This window comes from Eublepharis macularius, chromosome 7 (assembly GCF_028583425.1).
Source record: "Eublepharis macularius isolate TG4126 chromosome 7, MPM_Emac_v1.0, whole genome shotgun sequence".
Taxonomy (NCBI): Eukaryota; Metazoa; Chordata; class Lepidosauria; order Squamata; family Eublepharidae; genus Eublepharis; species Eublepharis macularius.
Window position 1 is genome coordinate 64,955,138 of NC_072796.1, and position 18,315 is coordinate 64,973,452.

Consider the following 18,315-nt stretch of genomic DNA (forward strand, 5'->3'; position numbering starts at 1 on the left):
GTGACCCTGGACTAGTTACAAACACTCAGCCTAACTTACAAGGCCACTCACAAGGTTATTGTGAATGGCAGGAGGACAACACAAGCTGCTTTGTGTTGCTCTTGGGGAGAAAGGCAGGTTATAAATGAAGTAAATAAACTTAGTAGGATCTAGATTGTTCCTAGCACATATGTCATGCATCTGGAGCGATTTTCTATGCAGGTTAGTAAATGCCCTGTCACTGCTCCTTGGAAAACAACCCTGAAATTGCATCCACCTACTTGTAAAATTGACAAACCTTGGACGGCATTACTCCAAATTTATAAGACGTTTTAGCAGACTCACCTTTCTGTGCTGCAGTTAGATGCAATATGAGAGAGGCAGATGCTGTTAGAAGGAGTGGGGCTCAGAGCTCTGGGGACAGCCAGGGAAACTATACTATGGGGAAATCTCCATCACCTCAATCTTCACTTTCCTTCCTGCCGACAACTGAATACACCAAGATGATGAGGAAAATGATAACTTTGAATTTCTTATATAGATGTGTGGTACTGCACAGACACACTTAACTGTATTTTTCAGTTCACGTGAGAACCGTGCACCCACTTCCACCTCCCTAGTCATTTTAGTCGAAGAATTTTCAAAGCAATAAAACACTTTAGCATGTATACTCTCTTGTATTTAACTGTATATATAAGGAGTGTTTATTAACTATTTGACAGAGGAGGAGGAGGAGGAGGAAAGCCTCTACTAAGAAAGTGCCAGCCACACACTGTTCTTGTAAAAAAATAAGTTTTAAGAAAACCACCAGGGGCATGATTTCTTTTAAAAACTCCCACATTTTAATTTATCCAAACAGAAGATGCACATTTAACAATCGTCTTTTCATTTGTTGATGTACTTGTCCCCTGCTGGCCATAATTACATAATCCTGGAACTTTCTAGATACCACACCTCCTTTCCAGTATATGTTATCAGCAAGCCCAGGTTTTAACATGGCTTTATTTTAACCTAAAGCTCTAAAAACATAGAGTGAACCATTCCAAATTGCGACCTGTACTTCCTCTGAAATAGGCTGAAGCTCACAGGGGCTTAATGCCAATATTGGACACATGTCAATTATCCATTTATTGCGTAAAAAGATGCATTACGGTCTATGCAAACATGCAACCAATATAAAATTAGTAAACATAGTAGATCAACTAAACTCTTGCCCTAGATGGAATTCAAAATTAATAACTTGTTCACATACAAAGTCTTAATATTTTGGCTTCCTTAAGCAGACTCTACTCATTAGTTGCATTATACATCCCAAAGGCTGATACTGCTGTAAAGTGTTCCATTTCAATAAGTAAGGACAGTATGGATACAAGGCAGCATGGATTCAGGGGACATTCTAGCCCTATGAAAATGTCAGAAAAGTTAAAACTGCTGAATTTAACCTTTTATATTGGAGGCTCTGGCTGCTGCAACTGATACCTATAGCTTACACTGCCTAACGGATGGTGGTGGAAAACTGTAAAGTCAGTATGTGTAAAGAGACTTTCTGGATGATTCTTAACTAGAATGGCCAAGGCTAGAAAATTATTTAAATAATTTGTAGAAGTCTGGAAATGTTTTAAATAGTTTGACAGACAGCAAACCAGAAGTTAACAAAAGTTTTTCTGAAAAATACTGAGTATGTTTATGCATTCCTTGAAGCATACTAAAGTGTCAGCTTAACTAGATTGTAGTAATTATATTTTATACGAGGTTACACAATGGCAATTACAGACTATATCAAAATAAAAACAGAAAACTTGAATTTTGTACAAGGTGGCTACACACAAGGTAAGATGGATTTAAAACAATGCAGGTGGAAGGCCACTGCCAAAGAGGAGTTTCCAGGAACTTGGCATTTTCCATTTGGAAGACTGAGCGGAAGAACAGCCACTCTGCTTTCAGAAAATAAAAGGCACAACAAAACATTACATTAATAGGATTGCATTAACTCAACTAAATGCCCTTGCTGACCCTCTACAATTTAATTAGCAGACTGTAAAGTCAGCTATGTTCTACACCCATCAGCTGCAGACTGGGGGCTAGGACAGTGAACTTTCACACTATGTTCCAGGGAAGAGGAGTAAAGCGGGGAGACAGCAAACTTAGCTTAATGATAGCTTTTCCAGTTCTACCAGTTTTCCTCACAATATATAGCTGCAGTAAGTTTTATCTTTCAATTTAAAAATTATCAAAGTGGTTAGCAAAATAACACATCTAAACCAACTAAGCAAGAAGAAGCTTAAACCAGCTGAACCCACGATTCCAGCCTCATATGCAACTGATGTAAGCCTAATGTGAGGCCTAAGAAGCCTGGTCAGTTCCTAAATGATACCCCTAGAGAAATCTTCACTAATGCACAAAAGTTCTGCAGCAAACTGATATGAAATGTATTCCCTGAAAAACAAGACATTTGAAAATGCAAGCTCTTATTTATCTCTATTCAGAGAGCACAAGCCTGGCTTATTATTGTATTTGTGGAGCACTTCACCCATGTGTGGAGTATGAAGAAATATTTCCTGGAGCTCTTAACTGCAGTTTGTCATGATGTCCAGATGACAATGCCTTGACAAACAGGAGACTGTTTCTTTCCCACAAACCAGAATTTACTGCTACATGTTGGGACATCCTAACAATGTAGCTGACTGAAGACTTCTGAAGCCAGAAAATCTTTGATCATGCTCTACTCATGAGTAGCCATGGGCACAAACAGCATTACGAATGGAAAAAACCCATGAAGAAGCCCGTTCATCTGTTCACGAACAAGTCGTTCGTGAGGCCCCATTCTAAATGAACAAGTGGTCCTTGCAAGCCTCGTTAGTTGCCTTTGTCAGCCCTTCTTCAAGCCAAACAGTCTGGCACCTTTCAATCAATTCCCCTGGCAACGGAGGCAGAGACTGAACTCTGTCTGAACTCCTTCTGGGTTTCCTTCTGGCTTTAACCCTTCAAAGTACTTCCAGCAGAGAGTCCCGTTTTTGCCACTGTGAAGAGAAAATGACAACAAAGGGGGAGACCCATGGATCATGCCTTTCCCGGGGTGCAAACTCTCTGAAACTTGTGGGGGTCTTTGGAGGACAGTGAGGACTATGTCCCCTGCAAATTTGGTGGGTATTGGACATTGGGAAGATCAGTTTGTAACCCCTCAAAGTAGCTTCCAGCAGAGAGTCCCGTTTTTGCCACTGTGAAGAGAAAATGACAACAAAGGGGGAAACCCATGGATCATGCCTTTCCCAGGGTGCAATCTCTCTGAAACTTGGGGGGTCTTTGGAGGACAGTGAGGACTATGTCCCCTGAAAATTTGGTGGGTATTGGACATTGGGAAGATCAGTTTGTAACCCCTCAAAGTAGCTTCCAGCAGAGAGTCCCGTTTTTGCCACTGTGAAGAGAAAATGACAACAAAGGGGGAAACCCATGGATCATGCCTTTCCCAGGGTGCAATCTCTCTGAAACTTGGGGGGTCTTTGGAGGACAGTGAGGACTATGTCCCCTGAAAATTTGGTGGGTATTGGACATTGGGAAGGTCAGTTTGTGGGGTGTTTAAAGGACCCTGCCCCTTGCACTTGGCAGGAAAGGGCCCTTTAAACTATCAGCTGGCAGGCAGCAGGGGGAAATCCTCCCTGCCACCTGCCAGCTGATAGTTTAAAGCGATCTTTAAAGGGCTACGAACAACTAACATCTTGTTCGGGTTTTTTTCCCCGTTCCTGCCCATGTCTACTCATGAGACTAACAGTGGGTGGACTGCAGGAGTGTGTGAGCATGACAAATCAACCCCAGCATGTGCCTGTAACGCAAAATTTCTCTTCATGACCTGAATGCAGCCTCCTCTTCACCTTCCACTCAATTCAATCATATTCTGCATGGTGGCTCCATAGTTGTTACTGCATTTGTTGGAGGAACTGTGGCTTGGTACCTAGCTTTGTATGCACATGCTCCCAGGCTCAATCCTTGGTATCTCCCAATAAAACATCTTGGGAAGCAGGTGTGTAGGGAATACTTTTGTTTGCCTGAGATTCTAGACAGCTGCTGCCAGTCAGAGTCAGAATAGGCTGTTTTACAAACATTAATTGTCTTTAGAACTAAAAGGACAAAGAATTACAAAACACCATTCATTTTTAACTATTTCAGTTTCAAAGAAGAGCAATCTTTGTCATTAGCTGTCCTAACTTCTAAAACTAAAAACCTATTATGTTTCTTCTTGAGTTTAGAAGACAAAAACTTACTTGGTATGTAGTTACTTGAAGCCATTCATTAAGATAATCAGCAAGAACAAGTGCATCTGGGATATTGTCACCCTCCGAACAAAATTTCAGCAAAACCACCATTTGTATTCCTTTTGAACAACTAGAATAAAAGTAGAGCCTATGTAACAATTAAGCAAAACATTCCTTTATCAGCACTATTGATTTAATTTGGACTGTTAACAAAAATAATTATTCTGGGAGTGAACAAGGAAAAACATTCTGATTATTGAAGTATTTTCGTTTCACAAAATATGCTGGCTGTGACATAAGTAACCCAGTGACTTTATTCCATTTGTACCTTGCTCTTCTATCAAAGAACCAAAGAAACCCAAAGAAGGGAGTTTTATTGTTTAGAGGATATTTGAATTGGATCACTTCCATTCAAGTTCAACATTTTCTCCTTTACAGTAGGCTGAGTTGCAAAGGTAATCAACATACTTGACCGTGGTCTGAATAAGGTAACTTGTGGTACGAAACAAAAGTCTACATGAAGATCATGAGAAATGGGGTAGTCTGTTATAGAATGTAGAACACAACAGGGAAGGGGACAGAGGTTCTAAAAGTTGTAATGAAGATCAAAAGAGGTGTGGGCATTAGATTGACCCAAGGATAGAAGTAGGGGATAGAAGACATCAGAAGGACAATTAGGAAAGCCCTTAAGTTAAAGGAGTTAACAATTAATCCAAGGCTCTTTTATTTTTGAATCACAGAAAGCAGAAATGTACTCCCAGTTTGAGAGGCCAGAAGAACAGACCAATGAGTACCTCACCATATAGGAACTGTGTTACAATTAGCACATCAAATACACATCCAGTTTGAAATTCTGAAGTTGCTGAGAAGTATTATCAAAGCACGTTATGCCAATACTAGCTGAAAGGAAGCAAGAACATTTTAGTGATATGATTGGGAAGATTTACAGTAGTTTGATTTCTTAAATACTGTTAAGGTAGACAATGGAAATGGAAAGGGGAAAAGAATCCCCTAGTACTCAGCATCTCAGTATTAACTGGTTACTTCCTCACTAACCTTTCAGTGAACAACAGCTTTGTAATGCCACCTCCTGGAATGTGGAACACTTTCTCATCATCATTTACTCCAGGGAAAGCTGCCACTCTCTCCAATTCTCTCCAGTTCAGTCTTTGCATCAGATCTTGAACTGGTTTTGGAACAGCAGGTGAAAGCAAGTATCGCAGTGAAGTACTGTTAAGAATCAGGTGTGAAAGGTACAAAAAGTAAAGTTGCAACAGACTTCAAAATATGACTTTTTCATTTTACCGGTAACTCTGCTTGCCATTCCAGTAACACATAAGTGAACAAAAATAGCAAGAAGCAACTTCATGGAAATATTACTTGATATATGTCCACCAATGCCCCCATTACATGACAAAATGAAGACTTAATTTTACTGCTACTAAGTAGCTGGCAAGATGTACACAGATAAGGGAAAGAATTCCAATCATTCATCATAACTGGTATTTATTAAAAACAGAAATATCTGTTTATTTAATAACTACCACTGAAATTCAATGTCAGGAATCAATTTCAAAGAAGGACTGCTGGAGGAAGAGCAACAAGGGAAATGATCTACATAGATAACAGGGTTGCCTTTAATTATAACTGTTGTTAATTGAGTGGTCTTCTGTGCAGGCACACATGGGAACTGTACGTACACAGGTCAGATGTGGATGTTCTAAAACTCCTAAAGGCGTGAAACACTTGCCTAACCTTTTTGGACGCTTTCCCCCGGGAGTGGCTATAAAAGGCAGGGTGAGTAGCTTCCTCCCTCAGTTCTCTAAGCCGCAGGTGTAGAAGGGCTGTAATAAAAAGTGCACACAGCGGGGAAGAAGGATGTGTGCCTGTACATTAGATCACTCGATGAACAAGTTACAGATAAGTACAATCCAGTTTTCGTCGTCATGTCTTCTGTACAGTCCCACATGGGAGATTAGCGAGCTAACTTACCCACAAGGTGGGAGTGAAGCTCTTTAATGGAAGAGACTCTTGAGAACAGCTTTGCCCACAGCTGCGTCCCTTCTGGGGAATTGTCCTAGATGCTGGAGGATACAGATTTGCTAAACCTCTGAGGAAGGATTTGCATTGTGGTTGGGCAAAGAGAGATTTTCCCTTTAAATCATCATGGTGGGCTGAAATGGCCGCTAGGTAGACCTTATTGCAGAAATTAGTCAAATCTTGATCTTTTAGCTGAATCAAATACAGCAAAACAGATGCTGGATGGCCCATTCCCATATCAGTGAGGATTCCCGGGAAAGAGCCAGAGAAGCTGTTCAAGTAATGCATGACAGTCGTATTGTCCGTGCATATCTGACCATTCTTGCCTTCCATTAAGCAAACCAGATCCTTTACAGCATAACTTATTGCCCTGAACTTGAGGAGGCTGATGTGATGGACAATTCATGAAGTTGATGGTTTATCAGCATGCTTTGCTTTGAGCTTAGCCTTTTTTGAAGGTGGCTCTGACTAGCACTGAGATTGAACTGTTGAGTGAGCAACTGGAACTGATTAGAGGAACCAAGGAGGCCTGTTCTGGCCGCTGCAGTCCGTTATCTGTGGCATTATGCTCAGAGTCGGGCTGACTCCCAGAGAGCCACTTTCAGTCACAATGCCCTTTCATGGTGTGCCTTGGGCATAAATTCTTTACAGACCACACACTGAAAGGTGTCAGAGCCCTGGCCCAGACATAGCAGGCATTTGTCATGCCCATCCGATTGAGCCATCTTAGTCCCTCAACATAAAACTTCTTGAAGACAGCCTCTGAAGCCATGAAGCTGAAGGTCCTAATTCTCATCTAAATGTAGAAACAGATGAGCAGAGCGGAGATAGGTTCTTCTTCAGTGGCGGCTAAAGAAGAACTGAGGGACGGAGCTGCTCGCCCCGTCTTTTATAGCTGCACCTGGGGGGAAACTGCACAAAAAAGTAGGCAAGTGTCTTGCACCTTTAAGAGCTTTAGAATGTCCACAGTTGGCCTGCATATGCACAGTTCCCATGTGGGACTGCACAGAAGACACGATGATAAACAGCGCCTTCTGCTGATGGATCACTGGATCCAGCCCACTGTACAGTATATGTGTGTCCACTGAAGTTAAGGTTAAGACCCAGAAACTAAATCAGGTTAAAATCTAGATTACAGAACAAACATCCCCTTTCCCTCGCAAACATAAGAGCTGAATAAATTCACCAACAGAAACTTTTGCCGTTTTCCAGTGCTTTGATTGGTGTTTTTAGTGTAAGCCACTTGGGGCAACTTGTGTCAGGAAAAGTAATCAAGCCTCTGCGTCCATTAACTACATCATGCACATGGACCTACGTGCGAAGTTGATGATCATTACGCTGGTAAGCATGACTGCTGGACAAAAGAACAACTTTGGCAAATCTGCAGCTTTTCACCCAGGACAGCAGCGTTTCACAGAAGTGCCTATATTTATTCTTTACATCAAAGGGGAGGAAAACAACCAATTAGAATTTTTTAAAAAATTCTCCAAGTTATTTGTTATGTCTTTTAGAGGAATGTAAGACTATTTTAACTGAAAGATGACTGCATCAAAGCCTTGTCAATATTCCAACATTCTGGGCAGCAATCAGCCACTTATTTTGTTAAAATGAATTGTTCTCATATACCACTAAGCCAGGCAAGACTCATGCATAAATGGAACCACAGGTTATGCTAAGGTTATCATGAGAAGACTGCCACCAAAGAGGTATAAACCAATTAACTGATGTGACATTTAAATCAACACATGCTGCACCTACTGCTAGTGCTCTTCTGGACAGCATTTCTATGAAACAATACATTAACCCAGCAGTTTTCAACCCACAGGTTAGGAGCCCGAGTTGGGCCAAAAGACCCTACAGAGCTGTCATTCTTTGCTGCTTTTTGCAAGTATTTGCTGCATACAGGACAACAGTTCAGATTCTCTAATGTTAAATCAATCTCTTTTCCTTTTTGACTAAAGCCGAAGAGAAATCTTCAACCAAACTGGAATTCCACAGGTAAGTAGTCCAATATATATATTCTTTAAAGCATTCTCAATTAGGAAGGAAAGGACGCAAAGGACCTCCTCTGTAGAACAAGGTGGGAATTCTACAGGTAAATCTTACAGTAATCCACACGCGTAAATATTTCCTTTCCAGTATAGGTGGAAATGATGTAAAGATTCAAGAGACTCTCGTATTCAAAGAGGTAAGTATTTCACAGGTAAGACTCTCAAAGCTTCAAACTCTCTAACGGAATCTCCTCTTTTGCCTTGCAGGTGGAGACAAAACAAAAGGAGAGGGACCTGAAGGACCCTATTGCCCAACAAGTGGCTAGCTAGATATTCCAACTTGGTTCATACCAAGTACATCATCGAGGCTGATAAAGTAATTTTACCCATAAACACAATGTATTCTTATAGCAACATTCAACACATTCTCTCGGTGTTCCTGATAGATATGGCTAACGTCGGGCAATAGGGTCCTTCGGGTCCCACTTTGTTCTACAGAGGAGGTCCTTTGTGTCCTTTCCGTCTTAATTGAGAATGCTTTAAACAATATACATACTGGACTACTTATCTGTGGAATTTCAATTTGGTTAAAGATTTCTCTTCGGCTTTAGTCAAAAAGGAAAAGACATTGATTTAACATTAGCAAATCTGTGAACTTTATTTATGCGGCTGACACCAACATCAAGTGACTTGGTTGTAACTATTTGTGTATATTGGAATATATTTGCATGAATATTTATTAGGAGTATATAAGTATTTATTCAGAAGCACTAGTCACTTTGCACTTGAATACACTTTATATTTATAGATATAGACTTCTATATTTTTGCATTCCCTCCAACTGTGGTTTCTCCCTAAGTTGTTTGATTCTGTATACTAGGGGTGACTCCTGGTTGGTTACTCTACAGAACAAGAGTGCCAAACGTCCTGCCTTTCTTTGTATGCACGCTGAAAAGAGCAGAAAGACTGCAAAGCAAGAGGTTATGTAATAGTGGAAAGGTTTCTTCCACAATGCTGACCCTTGGTTTGTTCATCAGTATGGGGCACTGCCTGACTAGTGTTTTCTGCCTCCAGCTTTTTTGGTCTACTGCCAGTGGTCCTGGACTTGATGCTAGAAAGGTCACAATTTTGGTTCCTTCTGACTTCCTGTCACATGCTTGCAGCTCAGTAGGTCTCAGGTCTAGACAGAGTAAGACCACTGCAATAACCCATAGCCTTAACAAGGTTGTCTTTTCCCTATGATCCATGACTTCTTAAATCAGAACTTCCCAAACAAGTGGGCTGAATAGTGAAATCTTTAGAACAAGCACCTCCATCAACAAGATTCATCTTTCCTGACTTCTTTCTGTGGGCCATCATTGGTATACATTTTTGCATACATTCAACAATCCAGGTGAATTGAAGAGGATCTGTATGTCAATTTTCACATATCACCTATATAGTGAACTTTCAAAGCTGATACCCAACCATTTGATCTTTTATTATGAATTTAGTCCATGATGTCTGTGACACCTTATGTAGCCAAAAGGGCCATTCTAAAATGCCCTTCACTATAAATCACAGTCCTCTTAAGAATCTTACTAGGTGAAGAAAATTGTGTTTTATTGTCAGTTTTTAAAACACAATTACAACTTGTCTACAGATAATAAAAATTGTTCATGAACCAAAAATTTACTTTATGTTAAGATATGGGGATCCTATATCTGGTTTCACTAAATAGTATAATAATGCAAATACTTCCAATGGAGATACACACCTTTATGAATGGTGATCTGATCTGTAGAACCACCAGCTCTTTAGGAGGCATTGCATACACTATGGGAACAAATAGTGCAAACAATATAAAAAGCCACACATTCAGTCAAACACAGTTTAAAAGGGGGGAAGCCTATCTATTTTGTATGATAAAGGTTTGGGTGATTTTCCTGTCAAAAACAGGTAAAAGTTAAAAAACTTTCTGTCCGGTGTTATAAGTCTGAATCAGTCAAATAAGAAACTTGCTTTGCAACTGTTAGGCTTTCTCAGCCCTCCAGTTCTCCAATAACTTTGTGACTTTAAGGCTGAGATGACTGGAGTAGGGATGTGCGATTTGGGTTTGGGATTCGGGTTTTAATACCAAATTTTACCCACTTTGGTAACATTAGGTATTACTGAAGCATGTTCAGTATTACTGAAGTGATTTGGTAATACCGAACCTGTTTACCAAAGCGCTTCAGAAAGCTTCAGGAGCCATGGTAGTAAGAATCACTGCTTTCTGGTTGTTTCCAATGGAAAATGCGATTCCGGGCTTTCCGGGGATCTGGTGGGGGGAGCATTTTTAGACTGAATTTTACCAAATTTGCTGGGGACCTACTCCTAACCGTTCTCTCATGACTACCCAACTTTCATGAAGACTGGACTTCGAGGAGCCATGTTATGGCTCCCCAAACAAGGTGTCCCTATCCACCTCCAATCTCCATTATACCCTATGGCGAAAACTTGGGGCTATTCAAGGGGATGGGGTGGCATTTTACAAAAGAAATCTTCAAAATTTTAAGGGGACATACCCTTGACTGTCCTCTTAAGACTCCCCAAGTCTCATGAATATTGGACTTCGGGGGGGGGGGGCATTTTATAGCTCGACAAAGAAGGTGCCCCTATCCACCTCCAATCTCCATTATTCTCTATGGAAAAAACTAGGAGAGCTAACCAAAGGAGCTATTTAGAGGAGCTTAACATGGGGCTGGGGTGGCATTTTGCAAGCAAAATTCACCCAATTTGCAGGGGACCTAGTCCTAACTATCCTCTAAAGATCCGCCAAGTTTCAGGGAGATTAGACCCCGGAGGGGGAGGGGGGTATGATCCATGTGTTTCTGCAGTAGGATTCATTTTTTTCACACAACAGAAACTAATGGAGAGTGGCTGGTCAGCCTGCTCAGGCTGTCATTTTGGTTCTGTTGGGCTGTCTGGTGTGGAGATTGTAATTGAGAGTGTGCCTGTGGCCATGGCAGCCATGATCCATGTGTTTCTGCAGTTGAAGTCAGTTTTCTCCCACAATAGAAAAAAATGGAGTGGCTGGGGGCACCTTCTTGGGGGGGGGCATAAAATGGCCCCCTGTGACCCCCCCCCAAAAAAACCCAGCATCCCCAAATCTTTTTCCTATGCACACCCCTAGACTGGAGAAAAGGAAAACAAAGAAACAATCAAGCCATACATACCACTGAAATAAATCTGTTTTTAGTTGTTTCCATCAAATCTACTGTGTGGTTCCTTCAAATCTATAATCCCCTCATAATACAATAGGTGAATGCTGGGTTGTACTCTGAGTCCAGACATTGCCCTCATTGAGGACTAAACGATTAAGCAGTCTCAAACCCTCAATTATAAAAATAAAAGTATAAACAAGTTTGTAGGGTGTGCAATTTAAGTCCCTAGTTTCTAGGTCTGCAGACACAGTGTTGTCACACATGCGTTCTGCACTTATGTCTTCAATGCACATTGGCACTGAAAAGAAATAACAATGGACAGATATTTATTTGTAGTTTAACATATAGTAAATAATAGGGTTCAAACCACAATGGCAAAATTCCAGGAAACATTAATATTTCAATCAATATTGCTTTTCAATATTTTTATAAATGATCTGGATGAGGGTGAGAAGTGATTACTCATTATGTTTGCAGATGACATCAAACTGGGAGCAGCCGCAAACATCCTTGAAGACAGAGAAGGTTGAGGGGAAACATGATTATTCTCTTTAATTATTTAAAAGGCTGTCACCTAGAGGAAGGAAGGGAACTGTTCTTGTTAGCAACAGTGGATAGAATGGGCAGTAATGGGTTTAAACTACACAGGGGAAGGTACTGACAGGATATTAGAAGTGAAGAGTAGTTCAGCAGTGGAATCAGCTGCCTAGGGATGTGGTAGGTTCCTCCTCATTGGCAGTCTTCAAGGTGCGGCTGGACAAATACTTGTTGGGGATGCTTTAGGTTGTCTCTGCATTGGGCGGGGGATTGGACTAGATGGTCTTTAAGGACTCTTCTAGCTCTATGATCAGGCAATGTTCTTTTAAAAAAAAATAAATTATCATAGACAAAGATTTCTGAAGCTTTTCCATGTTGATGTTGTTTGGATCTCAAACATTTGCATTTTCTCCTAACACACACACACAAATAACTGACCACTCAAATTAAGTTATACAAACAGGACTGAACAAAAGGCACAGTTTCATCATCCACAAGCTTGCCCAACTGTCCCCAAGATTAATAAACTGTTAAGCAACATTGCTTGTATCTAAATCTTCTTTTCCACTGGTAGAGGATGGGGGGGGGCAATTTTTGTCAATTCTCCTCCCTCCCACTGAAGATCTGGACATTGCACCAAGGACTATTCTTGGCTGTCCCTTAACCCTGGGAGCAGCAGGCTGCAATCGGACAGGGAGGAGAGGAAGCTCCATTCCTCACTGAACTCTGGTCATAGTATGTTGGGCACAGGCCATTAATTATCTTTCTATAAAAGTAACTACGCCAACTGGGGTATAGTTTTGGTATCAATATCAAATGCTTTGTCCTATCCTAATTTTAAAAATGCTTTTTGCATACTCAGTAGTAGTGCAAATTCAGCTTTAAGAGTGATTACAAGGATTTTCACATAGGAAACGCTAAGGTGGATCCAACTAAGCTTTTCTGTTGCTAAAAAAGAGATGAAAAGTCCCCTTCGACCATCCAAAAGACATATGCTGGGGAAGTTTTCAGGCAAAAGCCATGAGACAGGGGCTGTAGTAAGGAGGAGGGTTGGGTGAAATTGAATAGAAACATTGGTTGGATCCACCCCACTGATATTGCAAGTGGGATGGCATTATGGGAGGCAATTTAGAAGTCTGAGAGCAACCTGAGCATTTCAGTGAGACCATTATGTGAAGGAGTCATGTCAGAACCAATGTATTCCCAGTTACGGATGCTTCCTGGTGGCAATTTGTCATGAGTGTCCCCACAGTCACAAAAATAGCAACTAGAAAGCAACTAATATATCCAAGGATCCACCAGGTCAGATAGTATTTCCCTACTGGAAATAACTCTACATGGAAACATGTACCCAAAAGTGACATGGCAAGATTATAATTATAACACCTACCTTCAGCATTTATACACAGTTCAGTTGCATTCTCTTCTGTTGTTGCGTATGGATTATTTCCAACCATTGGCACAAGGCAATCAGTATAAAAGTAACCAACTTTGGTCATCCTAAGAGTTGAAATGACTAAATCAATGGCCAGCTGGCCAATGTTTCCCACTGATACGGCTGGCTGGAATGACATAACAGACACATATGAGTTGTGCAACACTCAAAAGCTTATTTAGCATAGTTTTGCTTTTTGATAGAGATCAAATCTTTCTAGAACACTGCCTTTTAAAATTACCTTTCAAAGAAATAATGTGTCACTATTTACTTGAATATTCAAAATGTTCTCCTTCTTTGGATAACTGTATATCAGCACAGTCCTGAGGCCCAGTGTGCAGCTGGTGCCCACAGACCTATGGTGCTACTCTTCTGCTCCTTAAGGACTTCCATGGGAGAGCTACGCCAGTGGCTGAGCCAGGTAAGGCACAGCAAGGCTGCTGCCGAGAACACCCACCCCACCATTTCAAGGAGACCATTTCCCTAATAACTCCACCAGCATCCGCCAGTGGCAGCTCCGCCCCCATAACAGGCAGGCAAGTGGCAAGCAACAGTGCAGCCAATCGACAGGCAACAATCTCCGCTGCCTATCGACACCTCCCCCCACACTACTCCCCCCCCACACCCCACACCAAAGAGCAGGCAGCTGGGGACCACATGCCCCTGCAGTCATGGTTCCTATATCGGGGCACACAGCTGGGGGAAACCGTCCAGGGGGAGCCCTGGTGCAGCCGGGCAGCAGCAGAGGATCTGGGTGGAGTGGCACCAGGCCACTGTGCTGAAGTAGAGGGGCTATGCTGGTGTAAGACCAGGATACGCCAGTGTAACACCTAGTCAACTCCCAGGGCACAGGGCACTCCCCCCCCCCCGGATTGCGCAGTTAATCAGAGTTGAGAAGTTTATTCATTCATTTACTTTATTTATATCCTAATTTTCTTCCCTATGGAACCCAAAGCAGTTTACAACATTCTACACATCTCCATTTTATCCTAACATCAATCTTGTGAGTTACGATAGGCCGAGAATGTGCGACTGGCCCCAAGGTCACCCAGTAAGCTTACATGGCAGAGTTGTGGCTTGAACCTGAGTGTCTTATCTTACTACACTACACTGGGTCATAAGTTTCTAAATCTTTCTTAGCATTCTTCAACAGTTGACATGATGTTTGCCAGCAGTTCAGTCATCAATGACTTCCTAATCAATAGTACCTCTGCTTAGGAAAACCATTTGGATATCATACTGCACATCTGTTTGTTTCTCCTTATATATGTGTGGCAGACAGATATAATTGGTTATGAATTATAACCACATGTAAACACATTAATATAATAGACATTTTCTTAGAAACACAGAAACTATATCAATGTAGGAAAATCATCTTATATGCAATGATTTCTTTCAACTACTTTGCTTTGAATCACACCCTAAAATCAAGTTTAGTATTAACACTAACACTAACAGAAAGCCATTTCTAAGACATGCCATTGCCATAAGGCAAGTTATGCCACAAGTCGTTTACATTATTTTCTGCAATAAAAGGCGAAGAAGAGGAGTATTTTGTATGTGTTTCAGTACAGCTAAATGACTGGTCAAAGGAAGACAATAAGTGATACAATTTTGTAGAGCTACATTCTAATGATCCCCTTTTAATGTTCTTGTTAGTGCAATTTTCAACTATTAGTATTAGTAACAAGAATCATCATCATTACGGTTTTGACCAAACTAGGGGTTCTGCAAGCACAAGAATTTCCAACCTAGGAGCATGATTCCCCATCCCTTCCCTTAGCAGACTGAAATGCTCCTTAAAATCTGTTCCTGGGTAACAAGGGCAGAAATCCTTGTGCCCAAGCAAATGCAAGTCAGGATCCAAGATAGTGCCTCTAATGAAAACACAACATTTTGAGAGGAGAAATTAATAGCAAGGCTATTCTTGAGCAAATGTGAGCATTGCCACATGTGCTTTTCAAAAAAATTAAAAGATAGTGTTGCTAAAAGAAGCATTTCTTATCCGTTTTAGATGAATGGCCTAAACATTAACGTACATTTATAGCAACAGTGAGCACGTAGTTTGACAATGATAGACACCTAAGGAAGATCCAAAAGAGTGTCAGTCAGAAGGCAATAGTATCCTGTCCAACAGGCACAAATTGCCAGATAGGCACAATCAGATCTGGAGGAAATGTGTAGAACTTTTTGTACATGGTATTAAAACAGCTATGTTACATCCTTGGACTGGGATTCCTGATCTAGATCTTCTGTAATGCCCCTCCCATCTTTTGTTAACAGGGCATCTGTGAGAGAGAGATACGTCTACAGGAGGGAAAGGGTAGATTGGATCTGTTTAGAGTTCACAATTGTCTTTGTACGGCATTGCTAATTTTAGGATCAACTAAATTTATAAATTATGTATTTAAAAGTCTACTGTGGAGGTTTGATTATGTGCTGCTTGTGAGGTTACTTTACTTCTCCAGCAGACAGAGTAAGAGAAAATATTAGAAGACTGCTTTTCTTCCTCATCATCTTTGTATACAGGCAGTACTTTCACTAATATTAGCAGAGAGGACACCTGTTAAGACAACCATCAGCCATATAACCCGTTTTCAGTAAGAGGACTAGCCTTAATTCTCCCGCTGCAAGCAGAGTCAAAGAGACCACATCTGCATTGCCTTGCCTCGAGGAGCAATTAATAGACCCACGTCTCCGGTCAGAGGTCAGATCTTTCAGGCTCACTGGAACTTCAGCGCCTCAGTTTTATATTGTGGTCTTCCCAACAAGCCATTACTCTCCCTAAGGCAGCAATCCAACGCGCTTCCTTAAAAGCGGCTTCAAGGCAGCTTGCTTCCAAGCACAACCGGTAAGGTACCGGGCCTCGAAGTCATGAGTGACCGTTCGTACGGTCACAAAAGCTGACACAGCCATCTAGCCGGTACGCCCAAGCCACGGCGCTTCCCCGCTCGCACTTCAGCGAATGGCTGACAACCACGTGTGGGGCGGGGCAGAGGGCCGAAGAGCCGCGCGTCGCCTGGGCAACAGGGGGCCGGAGGTCTAGCGACGGTGCGCGAGCGGCAAGCGCGCGATTTTTACCATAAGGAGCGTGAAGTCTTTGAAGTCAGGACGCGCCGAGCCATCGCAGGAAACGAACATCCCGGCAGTGACTGACAGACGAGGAAAGGAATCGACACGAGCCTAGAAAGCCAGGCGAAAAGGCGTGTCCTCCCTTACACAGGGGTCCTTTTCCCCGCACTGGTGCAAAACGAGGCTTGGGAAAGGTGTTCACAGTGCGCCTGTCGCCATCTTCTTCTTTCACGCAATACCTTTTCTGTTTTTGGACTAGCTAAGGGATCCTGAGGGTAACCTCTAGGTCACACTGTTTACCAGACGTGGACTTGGTCTCTCTGTCAGGCGATTGCGGAAGTCGGCCTCTGGGCCTAAACTGGTAGGAAAGGCGGTTGGGACAGACGTTTGGCGCCGGACTGTGGGTTACCTGCTGGTTGGCTGGAGAGTGAGCCAATGGAAGCGCCGCAGAAGCGAGGAAGAGATTCAGGCGGGTGACGGAGCGGGAGGCTGCGAAGTATCGGGCTTCTTAAGCGAAACGTCTCGCTCTTTCTGGGTGGTGGTCTCTGGAACAGGCGCCCCGCAAGCCCCTGAGCCTCAGTAGGACCGAGGCTGGTCCCCGCGCCATGTCTTTGCCTCCGGAGAAAGCCTCTGAACTGAAACAGATCATTCATCAGCAACTAACTAAGGTGGGAGGACAGAGCGATGCTGGGGAGGGGAACTCTGGCCAGCCTCCGAAGTGAGCCCCGCGCAATTTTAAATCAGTCAGTCTAGTGGCTAAAGTGGATCCGTCAGTGGCTCTCGGGTATTCAAAACAATATAAATGGTATTTAAGCCTCTTTGGTAAGGAGAATCTTACCTGGGTCGAGGTATGAGGGGTGGCTGCTGACTCCCTTCTCTGCTATTAATGACACTCGAGGTTATCGATGATCTTAGCAAAATAAAAATATCTAGGCATGCGTTCTACAGGGAGTTTGTGCTGCAACGAAAAATCGTTGCAGTTCTCTGGTTATCTTCATTGTGAAGACAGCTCCTTTACTAATTCCCGTGTGTGGGATGTACTAAAAGGAAAGACGAGATTGCCCATTGAAAATAATGGGAGAGGCTTGAATGCCCATTGGAAATAATGGGAACCTGGAATGCCCATTGGCATGCATGGGCTCCATTGAAACACATTAGAGCAAAAAAAAAAAAAGTGCAAAGAAAACGTGGAATGAATTTCGAAGGAACGTCTCTGGGCCCAGATAGACTGTTCTGGGACTGGATTGGCAGGCCCCTGAGTGCAATGACGGCCCCTGGGTATGACAGAAGGGCTCTGGGATGGGAAAGACAGGACCCTGAGTGCAGTGAGGGCCTGGGTGTGACAGAAGGGCTCTGGGAGTGAAATGACAGGCCCCTGACTGGAATGACAGCCCCTGGGTGTGACAGAAGGGGTCTGGGACTGGAATGACATGCCCTTGACTGGAATGACAGCCCCTGGATGTGACAGAAGGGCTCTGGGACTGGAAAGACAGGCCCCTGACTGGAATGACGGCCTCTGGGTGTGACAGAAGGGCTCTGGGACGGGAATGACAGGCCATGACTAGAATGACAGCCCCTATGTGTGCCAGAAGGGTTCTGGGACTGGAATGATATGCCCCTGGCAGGAGTGACAGCCCCTAGGTGTGCAAGAAGGGCTCTGGGACTGAAATGGCAGGCCCCTGACTGGAACGACGGCCCCTGGGTATGACAGAAGGGGCCTGGGACTGGAATGACGAGCCCCTGACTGGAATGACAGCCCCTGGGTGTGACAGAAGGGCCCTGGGAGTGGAATGACCGGCCCCTGACTGGAATGACGGCCCCTG

At 42.8% G+C, this 18,315-nt stretch overlaps 2 protein-coding genes across 3 annotated transcripts in view; one reads left to right on the plus strand and one right to left on the minus strand.

The window, feature by feature from the left end:
* Positions 1-754: 754 nt before the first annotated feature.
* PSMG2 (proteasome assembly chaperone 2) lies at positions 755-16,789 on the minus strand. Of its 2 annotated transcripts, none has more exons than XM_054984700.1 (7): positions 16,502-16,789; positions 13,373-13,544; positions 10,017-10,075; positions 7,585-7,703; positions 5,286-5,459; positions 4,239-4,359; positions 755-1,913 (listed from the first exon to the last, which is right to left on the minus strand). In XM_054984700.1, the coding sequence occupies exons 1-7, from the start codon at positions 16,559-16,561 to the stop codon at positions 1,821-1,823; spliced, it is 798 nt and encodes a 265-aa protein (XP_054840675.1). In that variant the 5' UTR covers positions 16,562-16,789; the 3' UTR covers positions 755-1,820. The 2 variants fall into 2 exon arrangements, with proteins under 2 accessions (XP_054840675.1, XP_054840674.1); XM_054984699.1 differs by having other exon boundaries at positions 755-1,916.
* A 200-nt stretch (positions 16,790-16,989) lies between these two features.
* Positions 16,990-18,315, plus strand: part of CEP76 (centrosomal protein 76) — a 29,620-nt gene continuing 28,294 nt past the window's right edge. The window contains exon 1 of the mRNA XM_054985443.1: positions 16,990-17,160. Coding sequence (XP_054841418.1) covers positions 17,098-17,160 — 63 coding nt within the window. The 5' untranslated portion in view covers positions 16,990-17,097. The remainder of the gene's footprint in view (positions 17,161-18,315) is intronic.

Excerpts from the sequence above, each read along its gene's own strand:
- PSMG2 (XM_054984699.1), bottom strand. The coding sequence starts at position 16,561 with ATGTTCGTTTCCTGCGATGGCTCGGCGCGTCCTGACTTCAAAGACTTC. Across the intron at positions 10,076-13,372 it reads ACTGTGTATAAATGCTGAAG|TGTATGCAATGCCTCCTAAA; the intron begins GTAGGTGTTATA and ends TTGTTCCCATAG. Across the intron at positions 1,917-4,238 it reads TTCAAGTAACTACATACCAA|CAGAGTGGCTGTTCTTCCGC; the intron begins GTAAGTTTTTGT and ends ATTTTCTGAAAG.